Source organism: Pteropus vampyrus, unplaced genomic scaffold, assembly GCF_000151845.1.
Source record: "Pteropus vampyrus isolate Shadow unplaced genomic scaffold, Pvam_2.0 Scaffold43, whole genome shotgun sequence".
In the NCBI taxonomy this organism is placed as follows: Eukaryota; Metazoa; Chordata; class Mammalia; order Chiroptera; family Pteropodidae; genus Pteropus; species Pteropus vampyrus.
Genome location: NW_011888824.1, coordinates 7,457,063 through 7,469,014, shown reverse-complemented (window position 1 = coordinate 7,469,014; position 11,952 = coordinate 7,457,063). Strand labels below are relative to the sequence as shown.

At 33.2% G+C, this 11,952-nt stretch overlaps 1 protein-coding gene across 1 annotated transcript in view; it reads left to right on the top strand.

Annotated features, from left to right (window-relative positions):
* CLVS2 (clavesin 2) overlaps positions 1 to 11,952 on the top strand; it is a 61,955-nt gene that overhangs the window by 37,692 nt on the left and 12,311 nt on the right. Inside the window, exon 4 of the mRNA XM_011358762.1 lies at positions 10,835 to 10,945. Coding sequence (XP_011357064.1) covers positions 10,835 to 10,945 — 111 coding nt within the window. The remainder of the gene's footprint in view (positions 1 to 10,834; positions 10,946 to 11,952) is intronic.

Genomic DNA, 11,952 nt, shown 5'->3' with positions numbered 1-11,952 from the left:
AACACTTTTATACACTTACCTTCAACTCCAAACGATCCTGACTACTGCATCCTAAAGGTGGCCCAGTCTTCCCATCTCTGTTCCTGCTGCTCTTTTTCCTTGAGACATTCTCTTTTACCCACTCCATTGCCTCATCTACAACTACCAGATTCTCATTGAGACCCCACGCTTTTCCAAAAACTGCCTCTTTAGGGAGTACTTTCCTCATCTTTCCAACCTTTCTCTTCACTCTTTTATTCTTTCTCCCCTTTAAATCTCATAGCACCTTTGGAAATGATATTTCCTTGTTTTGTGTTACTTATTCTCTTTACTGGATTATACATTCCTTCAAGGTAAGGATTCTGCTTCATTCACATTCCCTTTACATTCTCCAAGTTTGAGTAGTTTTCAGTAAATATTTGTTAAACTTAATCAATGCTTAGAATGTTATATTATTGTCTTTGTATTAATTTTTAAAAATTATATTTATAAGTGTATATGTGTATGTATGGTACATTGTCACTTCAGAACACTTGAAAAATATCTAATATACAAAGAATAAAATAAAATTCATCCATTATTCTATTACATAGAGTTAACCAGACTAATATTTTGATGCATTTTTCCAAGTCTTTTCTTTTACATTCCTTTTTAAAATAAATTAAAATTTTTCCTGATTTATTAACCTAATATTATATTTTGATTATTTTCTGTTACAAATTCTTTGAAAATGCCATTGAAATAGCTCTTTAATATTATATACTATAAATACATTATTCATTTATTCACTCTTGCTGAAATAACTTTAAATGGATTCCAGTGTTCTCCTCATTACTAAATATGTAGAAAACATTCTTGTATATAAAATTTTTCTCCAATTAATGATTTTTTTTATAATTGATTTCTATAACTAGTATTGGTACTTAAGTATGTTTTGCCAAAAATATTCTCTTAATAGACTATGATGGGTCTTTTCTTGCCAAAGCCTTGCAGCATTGGGTTTCATCATTAAAAACAATTTTGGCTAGTTTCTCATGCCTGATGTCGGCAGGAGTATCCTGAAATATCCACTTAACAACTTCTACCTAATTCTTTTTATAATTTGCTCTTCTCAATTCCTCTAGCTGATGTTCTGCTGCTGAACTCCCCTTTGGCTATTTTGAATATGAGAACATCAGCACTTATGAATGTGTGTTACTGAAGTCATTTAAAAGTCAAGTGAGAGACCTAATCCATTATGGATATAGTGGCTGGGATAATAGTAAGCTCTTTCTGCTGTAACTGACTTACAGATTGGAGCTATAAACCTTAAGATACAAGTCACAGAAAATTCTATTTTGCTTTGAAATGACACCATTATTTGTTACCCTTGCTATGCATTCAGTTTTCATAAAAGAGCCTGACTTAGAAACATGATGTAACATTTTTATAAGATAATAGTTTTTACTTTGGATTTTCTCTTGCTGATATACTTGATTGAAATTGGTACTTCGTGGATTGTGAAGAGGTGTGAGAATGGTTTGTGTCATGTTCTCCATGTGCCTGGTACATGTTCTCACCCCCCACACATATCAGGCATACACACCAGCAGCGACTAACTTAAATAAGCCTTGTATCTTCATGTTAAGACTTTGTGGCTGTGATTTGTTTCAATCTATTATCAGCCTTCTCTGACAGAAAAAGTAGCTGGTGAAAATATTACATGTATCTTGCTCAGGAAAGAGAGATCTTGCCCATTCAGTTATATAATGGCTATACATGTTACATATTAGTTTTCAGTGTTTGTTTTACTTCAACGAATATTTTTAGCTAAGTAGAGCTCTTTTGAGGAGGAATATTTTATGTAATATGTCATTTGTCTGCATTTCACTGTACTGAAGACTCAGACATTCCCCTCCTTCTGCAAAGTTAATAACATTGAGTCACCAGTGAAATTTGAGAGGTTAATTCAGGTATAGGGATTTATCCATACTTATACACCAACATTGTGTTTCTGGATCCTTCACAGGATGGGAAGGTTTTATTTGAAGCAAAGTTAGCCAGCACCAAGTTATCAACTGTAGGTAAAAAAAAAAAAAATGAGCAAATAATAATTTGTCTGGAATTAGAGTATAATTGATGTTTTGAGATGGATTGGTCAGTTCTCACCCATAAATTTCAGAGACCCTAACTATATAGTCATAGTGTACTTGGCTTGTTCTCGATAATAACCCTCTGGTCTATTTAGTAATTTTGTGTGTGATACCGGGAGAGAGAGATCGAGATACTTTTGCTGACAGAGCTGCATTTATCTAATAAGTAAGTAGATTTATCACTGGAACCTAGAAGCCAAGAGTATTTAAAATACTGTGTTTAAAGCATAGCATGAAAATTTTAAAAAATGGAATAGCATTGTGTTTGTTTATTTTCTTTTTTTCCTGTGGAATCAGAATATAACCATTTTTTAGAAGTGATATATTACTGATGAAAGAGGAAATGAGATTATTCTTTGTAGATTCAAGCAAGTTATACCGTTATTTAAGATTTTAAAAACAATTAAAAATTTGGGAATGATGGCCTAGATTAATAGTACAACAGTGATAAGAACATTGCAAAAATCTCATTTTCAGGTGAGCAGATGATGATCATGTGCTGTCTTGGCTGAGGAAGGGATAACTCCTTGCTTTTCTTTGGGCCTGTAGCTTCACATACTGGAGCAGCCCTTGACCACCACCATATTCTGAGTGACTCTAAAAGATTCTTCCTAGTCCTTCTGAGTGGAAGTTGAGAGACTCCGAGTCCACACAATAAATGCTGGTTGTAGAATCTCCAAAGCAATACAGGCAAACCCTCCTGCCATGAAAATGGTGTGAGTGAGACCCACCCTCCCTACAGCACATGTCCACTCACAATTTAAAGAACATGATGACTTTACGCCTTAGTTTTCAAGTCATTTGCATGGAGAAGATATAGCCCTGCAGTAAGCCCCTATTAGTTCTCTTTTTTGTACCTATAAAGGAGAATATTAGGCAACACCAATTAATTAAAAAAAAAATAAAAAATTAAACCAGAGGATACCCGCAGACAAAACTGAAAAAGAGCAAAGTTAGCACATCTCTATAATGGAAACTGAATTACATGAAATGAGATTGACAGGTTAAAAGGGATTTATCAGCAGTCACGGTGTTATGAAATCTTCTTTAGTCAAATGCTGATGCATATAAGATAGAAGAAACTGGCTATATTTTAAATAGAAATGTCAGAAATGATGTGTATTTGCCTTTGGGTAGAGCACATTCCATTGTGCTAAAAGAAATACATGTTGACACACTTGTATCCATGATACATAATTTAAACAATAGCTGACGTTTTGCTAAAGGTCTTAAAACAGATATTAAGAACATCAATTTTCAAAATAAAAAATTCAGCCTAAAAAGTTATCTATATTTTAGTGCATATTTGGATTTAAGGTCTCTAACTTTTGGGAGGGCAAAATTATTCTGAAATATATTCATATCTCAAAAAATTTAAACTCTCAAAAGAATTTTAGATATAATGCTACATATTAATGGGAAATGAATATATTCTATTAATCACTCTTAAATGATACATCATGGTTAATCCTTATTTCTTAAAACATTTATTAAAATAAAGTCACTGTTTTCCAAGGAATTGTGACACTTTAATCTGTAATTTACGTGAATTTTGTTTCAGATATTGCTCATCAAATAGAAAGCTTTGCTAAGTTCATATTTTGAAATGCAGTGTGATCTATCTTTGAAGGGTGACTTGTTTTCTGTACCAGAAATTGACTGTTCATTTTTTAACCATCCAATTAATTTTTTCTTTTTTTTTTTTTTCTGATGACAGTCTCCTAAGTGTTAAGCAAATTAGTTGTAGAAAATGTTAATCATTATTATTTCGCTACATAACAGAGCAATTATTTTTTTGGTGAAATTTTGCTTCTACACAATTTTTTGCATCTAACCAAGTTCCTTTATTGTATGTCTAACTGGATAGCATGACATTTTAATGGCCAGTTAAAAGTTAAGAGGATAGAGGTGAAGCATCTTCCTGCATGTTTACAATCTCCTTTTAAACCATAATCTCTGTAGTAGGGACAAGATCCTTTGTTTTCAATCTATTATTTGCGTTTATTTACATATGGCTTATTACCAATTATGAAACTGGGACAGAAAAGACATTTCAATTAGTTGGCACTTAAATAGTTTTCTGGCTGTTTTCTCTCAATTTGGCAGAAGACACTAGTTAAAATGTTTTGGTAAAAATCTGTTTCCCTCATGAAAGAAATTGAATAACTTTCCTGGATCTATCTCTCCCCTATTGATAAGACTAAATATATAGAATCACAACTACATGCCATTCTTTTCAGTTCCAAACACTGCACAGGATCCTAGTGCTGGGAATGGGAGCAGGGCTTTGGAATTAGGATAAACATGACTTCTTTTAGGAATCTTTGCCTTCCAGAAAATGGGTAGGATGCATATACGAATAGCTAATACAACAGTCTAATACAAGGATGGATATGAGGTATGCAAATAATATTATACCATCTAGAAAGGATACCCTCATAGACCTTTTTAGAAAAACATGGTATATAGCATGTCAGAACAGACCGATATTAATAAGTTTAAACATCTGAGGGAAACTGATATTGATGCTACTTAAGGAACCAGTAGTACTCACTGCTACAATAATCACCTTCTACTTTCTATACTAGGCACACTTTTAGAGTGAGTGATATTATATATGTTGTATACCTATGAGCCATTACAAAAAAACTATTACCATAATTTCAGACTACTATACAGAATCTTATGTCATGTATATAAAATTTAACTGAAATCAATTGGAAGCATACCCCAAAATGCTTAGAGTATTGTTTCTGTCTTTGGTTGATATGGTTTTCAGTGACTTTTTAAAAATTATGCTTTATTTTGGTTCAAAATTTCTACAGTAAACATGTTTTATATTTATACTAAAGATATCATAAAAGAACAATATTTTTAATTCTAGTATAATTTTAGGGATAGAATTATGGGATTAAATGTGTAATTTCTACAATTATAATTTATTATTAAATACACTTTCCTATAGTACACATCATAGTTGAAACCAAGGGCTTCAAGAAAAGTGCAAGAAAGGAAGAAAAAGCAAACATAAAAAAACCTTAAAAGATTTAATTCTGAATGGGTAAGTTATACATACAATTTTTTCCAATGTCCACACTGAGGACACTTCTTAACACATTTGATAGGTTTCAGAATTGTAGACAGTCTTGTGGAACAAGACCAAAGTTGTAGATTTACTTCTCAGAGAAAAGTTCAGTTTGCTCACATTTATGACTGTAAACAGTACCCTGATTGCACCAGAAATAATATCAATTTGTTCTCAAATCTGACAATCTGCTTGTAATAGTATTATCTTAACATAATTTTTATATTTCATTAAAATCAATTGAAGAATTTGAATAATATATGAATGGTTTGGATTCTCTAATTTTCTTGAATAGCTAGACATTCAAGGTAAACATATTTTTGCTAGAAATATATAAATAATTCACTTACATGTATATATGATACATAGAAACATATTTATACACATCATAAGATTATCTCTGTGATCATTTCCACATGTATCAAGAGGGGTTGATAGTTGATATGGTAGCCCAGTACCTCAGAGATGTGTTCAATGAGTAATAGCTATGGTTAGCCAATAGCAGTCTTACTAAATATTGTTCCCATTTTGCAGATAAGAAAATTGTGGCTCAGAGAAGATAAATAGTTTATTTAAATAGTAAATATCAGAATTTATTCCATTCAATAAATATTCATCTAGTTACTTTCTGGGATACTCACAAACACACACACATACACACACATTTTGAAATGCTGGGAATATAAAGATGAATCAGGCACAGTCTGGCTCAGAGTTCAGTGCACAAAACAGAGATCTCTCTGGATAATTTAAGGAAAAACAGATTTAGTACAGAAAGTTAGTGCTTAAAACCTCATTGGAAGAGTTGGGGCATTGAAAATTAGGAGATGGAACTGCTCTCCTGGCTTTGAAGTCACAACCCTGCAGATGTGATCCAGAGGTCAAGAAACTACTGTCTTTCCCTCTGCACTGCTGCTGTCCCTGCAGCCTCTCACCCTCCAAAGTGTCACCTAGAAAGTGGAAGGTGTGGTCCAGACACTGATGCAAACAATTGCCCTTCTAGAACTTGCTTAGCAGCTGTCACTACATCAGGAAGGGAACTGCTGCCTCTCTTAGTCCTATATATCTTGCTCAAGTGCACCTCATTGAGAGAAGTCTCCTATTCAGAAGCCCAGCTGTAAGATTCATATGTTTTTGTCTTTTATCTCTGTCCTGTTGGGTGGGGCATGAAGTGGGTGGAAATGGATGCCAGGCTCAGCACCAATAGACTATATAAAACACATGCCTTCTATATTCAGAGAGATAGACAATTTCAGGGTAATATGGCAAGTGCAGTGTTGGACTTAGGCATTGTGCTGGTGATGGCGGGCTTTTATGGGAGAAAAGGTGGGGCCATAAATATTACAGGAATTGGGGCATGTTCAAAAATGAGGGAATTAGACTTCAGTTTCCAGTTTCACTTGTAAGAAGCTTGGAAGTTCCCACTTTGTCCTAACAACTCTGTCCTAATAAGCTTGAAAGTTGCCAGTTCGTTCAGTAAAAAACTGAACAAACTGAAAAATCAACAACTAGATCCATAAGAGAGGTGAGCACACAGGACAAACCACTAGATCCATAAGAGAGATGAGCACACAGGACAAACCACTACTGCCAAGACTAAAGAGATAGAGGTGAATGCAGGGAGTCACAACTTACTGAAGAGACTTGGGAGGGGTAACAGGTGTGGGAATCAGTGCTAGAATAGGACAGCCTGAACTGTAATTGACAAATTGCTGGAGGCTCATTGTAGACAAGGGTGAGACTTAAAAACTTCAGGTAGCACCAATCATGAGATTTACCTCCAGTTCTGACAGTAAATGTTGTTGAAAAATTCCCTTGTGTTTCTTTCAAAGAAAGAGTCAAAGGAACTATTTTGAAATATGCTAGAGCACTCTGTTTTTAACAAAGCTTGCCCTCAAGAGAAACTGGTTAACAGAGCCTAACCTGCTGGGATATTAGTAGAGCCTAACTTATCTGGGGTTAGGGAAATAACCAGTGCTAGCCTTCCACATCAGAGAAGGGAAATACCCAATACCAGACTACTTGTTCCACCTAAGAGGGGAGAAAAAAACTGAGAAACACTTGTGAGTTTACAGTGCAGAGTCCCAGGCTCCCTAAAAGACTGAGACCTAATCTCAGGACTGTAAAATGCTTTTCCTACCCCCAGTACCTTATCATCACATTACTAAAGGCCTATTTATAATGGTTCATTTTTACCTGGTACATCATGTCCAGCTATCGGGAAAAAAATACATAAGGCATTATAAAAAACAGGCAAAATAATACTATTTGAAAAAGACAGAGCAATTATCAGAACCAGATGTAACAAGGATGTTGAAATGATCAGGCCAAGAATTTAAAACAACTTAGTAAACATGCTAAGGACTCTAATGGGTAGACAGCATGCGAGAACAACGGGACAATGTAAGCAAAGTTGGAAATTCTAAGGACCAAAAAGAAATGCTAGAGACCAAAAACACTGTAACAGAAATGAAGAATGACTTTGATAAGCTTATTAATAGACTGGACATGGCTGAGGAAAGAATATCTGCACTTGAGCATATATCAAAAGAAATCTCCCAAACTGAAAAGCAAAGAAAACAAAGGCTGAAAAAAGAAAACAGAACAAACAAACAAACAAAAAAGACAGAAGAGAGTATCCAAGGACTGTGCGACAACTACAAAAGATGTAATATACCCGTATGGTAATACCACAAGGAGAAGAAAGAGAAAGGAAATGGGGGGTATCACAGTGAGGAAAAGGAAAGAATCAAGGATTATGGCCGTGTTTTAGACTTGGATGCCTGCGAGGACAGAGATGACATTAAGTCAGAATTTTAACCTAGATCTACTTGATTGTGAAGTCAGTGCTTCCCCTTCTCTTTCACCCTGTCTCAACTGTGATTTGATACTGATCAAGTTATTCTATATCTAAAGATATATCCAAGAAATCCCATGACATATTCCATGAGTTATGTGTATCAGTGTGCATAGTCATTTTTCAGGATTGAAGAAGCATGGCCTCCATGAGATTCTCAGAGTTTAAAAATCACTGAGCTAAGACTTTTGGTTTAATAACTTGATAGCTGGCATTCATTCAGTTTTGTTCTAGAGATTAAATGCTCATTCAGGAGTATATTTTAAAAGCATACTAAGTAGTTCTGCTTCAGGTAGTGCAGTAAGGAAATTAAATTAAAGCCAAACCAGTTTGATGGCATTTAGTGGGAGCTGATACAGATCTTGTCTGGAGAAGCATCCTCAAGCTAGCTCCTTCAGGATTTCCAAAGATTAATGTTAGCCAAATATGAGTTCGCTATAAATAAGCTACCATGACCAAGATCAGCAGAGACAAACAAATTCAGGCCCTCAAGAACTCAGAAACAAAATACCTATGTGTAAAATGGTTATGTTACCAAACAGTGTTATTAATGATGGAATTAAACGAAATGAGCAAGACCAAACAACTTGCAAATTAAAGTCTCATGAGAATCTATTTTATATGCTTCAGGTAGGCAACAATTAGAAAGAGTGACAATACCAAGCGTGGTATATGGAACAGCTGGAACTTTCCTGGATTACTGGGGGAAGGAGGAGTACAAACTGGTAAAATTGCTTTTACCAATTTTGTAAAGTTGAAGCATATACACTCTATGACTCAACATTGACACTTTTATGTAAATATACTACTCATACACTTGAACATGCACAAGAGACATGTCTAAGAACGAAATCTGCATAGCATTGATTCTGGTAATGGTACTGAAAATTTGGAAAACAACATGCATGGACAGAAGAAAATAAATTAATTGTGATGTACCATACAATGATATATTATATTATACAACAGTGACAATGAACTATAGCTATACATAACATGTATAAACCTCAAATATAATGAACCTCAAAAACAATGTTATATGACAATAGAATATGTCCACTGCAATGATTTTTATAAAGTTTAAATACTTAAAAAACAGTGTATTTTAGGAGTACATACATATGTAGCAAAAATATAAAATATAAAAATAAAATAAAAAGTAAATAATATATATTTATAATATTTCTAAAATAAAATGTGAAATACAAGCAATGGAAATGCTTATATTTAAAATATAATATAAAATTTTTAAATGTGGAGGAGGGTGAAAGAATATGAGTACAGTAAACTTCAAGGTTACCAATCATTTTATATTTCTCAAGCTGAAGAAATGTGGAAGGCATATGGATGTTTATCTTAGCATTCTCTTTATTTTACATTATTTATCATCTTTTTATGTATAAAATTTCATAACTTCAAAACATACTTGTCTGCATTTCTATCTAATTCACTTCTATTGTAATAACCTGTTGACGAAAGAAAGTACATGTATATGAAAGAACTAAAGACATTGACATAAAAGGAGACATATTTTATGTTTAGCTATCCTAATTTATTTATTTTCTGAAATACTGTGGGTTTTTTTAATAATGTATTGTTCTCAGAGATAGAAATTGCTTTGCAAAAAAATGCTCACTGGCTCTGAAAATCAGTATACAAAACCACTAATTAATTACTAATGCTCATAAGTGTTCCCCCCGCCAAACGAAATATTTTAATGGGGTTATATCGAGCATATTTTTAATCTTAAATCTTGTTCAGGAGAACATTTAAATAAAACAAATGCATGCACAATTATTTCAGTTTCTTTTTTTGTTGTTTCTGTTTATGCTCTAAGTAGAACCCAGAGGAATGCCAATCATTATGATGCCACTTGAGAAACACTTCTAGTGGTGGAATTTTTCTTTGTGGTCAATTCATTGTGGGATTTTGAACTAGCAGCAGGTCCATTTATGTTGACTCCATAGTATTATCAAATGTTGCAATTCATTTGGCTTAAGGATGCCCTTCGTATTGGTAGAGTAGGCTTGGGATGTGCCGATTTAGTCACGGAGAGGAAGAAAACACCTCTCTACATCACTTCAGATGCAAACTCTAAGCAGGTGAGTTCTTATCAAAGCAGAGCTGGTGTTTTAGCCCCATTTTACTCCTGTGAGGTGAGCTCAGAGGGTTTGACTTTCATTTAACTTGGTAAAATGCAACTGCAAATTTTTTACACTACGACTCTAGGTTTTTATTTTGTTTAAGGCCATTTCTTTTTGTTAATGGTTGAAAGAAGGTACGGAGAATGTTTATAATAAAGTTGATAATAAGAGAAAGAATAAAGTGAGTTTCGATATCTAACAGTACTCAAATTATAGATAACGACAGAGAAATTTAATAAAACAATTTAAATACACTAATGTAAATACAAATAATTTAAATAGAACTCTATCGTAGGTTTATTATTTGACAAATTTCTAATGTCTTTTATATGTGTTTCTTGGCCTATAATGACACAGCAATTTGCAGATTTAAAATATGACACTCCTAAACATGCTGAAATTCTTATCGACAGTCTGTTCTTGAAAAGGATTTGCTTTATTACATATGCTTCTATTTCTGGATGAAAGTTACAATGTTTAATGGACTAAATTTCTCCTTTCTTCTTCTTCGACCTATACAAATAATCTCATTTAAGAGTGTGGAATAGCAAATCTCTATACCATATGACCTTCCATAAACCTTCTCAATCAATATATGGAAGGATATTGATTTTTTTCCCCCTCCATGTTACTCTAGGACAGTTTCCCGGCACGATTTGGAGGAATTCATTTTGTCAACCAACCGTGGTATATCCATGCCCTGTATACTGTGATCCGGCCTTTCCTGAAGGAGAAGACTCGGAAAAGGGTATTTGTTTGTTACTTTATTTTTATATCCTTTCTCCTCCCCATTCAATAAATTATGATGCATATTGTGTATTAATATTGGCTATGGTAAATGTGCTTCTATATTCTACATAAATATTTAACATTTTAAAATTCTTAAAGACTTGATATTAATTCTGAGCAGTTTATCTGTGAAAGAAATATTTAGAAGCTAACTCTCTTATTTTCCCATGAATGGGAAGAACATTTTAGCACATTTCTTGTATATTAAAGCCTGTTTAAAAGTAAAAAAAAAATTTGCCATATTACTATACTGTTATTGGTACACTTAATTTCAAGTAGGTCTAGATAAAAGCTATAATTTTATGTTGATAAATGGTTGTTAGTTATTTCACGATATGTATAGCATTGAATATAGTGAATTATGTGATGTGTAATATAAGTTTGTGGTGATTGTCATGATCAATCACACATTTCAGAAAGAATGTTAATATGTAGTTATATTAATATTTCTTTAAATTACACATTACTTGAATTCTGAGATTCAGTTTTAGCTAACAATGAAGATATTCAAAGTATATACAACAAAATAATCAGTTTTCTGAGAATATGATAATTTATATAAAGCATTTAGCACAGTGCATGGCACATGGTAAATGCTGAACACATTTATCGTTATTATTAACAAAATATTTTAAAAATGCATTTTAATGCATATTATTTTATCCTCTTAAACAGCTTTGAAAGTAAGCTTCGTAAGCATTATGTCCTATTTCAGAACAGAGGAAAATGAGTCTTTGGATAAATAAGTAACTTGCTTACTCATTTATACAGCTGTAAAGTGGTGCAGCAATATTTGAATCAAAATAGCTCCACATTTAAAGTTATTTTTACCGTTGTGCTGTGCCAATTTTCAAATGATTAGTTCCCCAGTAAAATACTTCTAAATCTATATGGAAGATATTTTTCCATGTTTCTCAATGAATGAGAAGGCGCTTCAGGTATTTCAGTTTTTCAGTGCAATAGAAG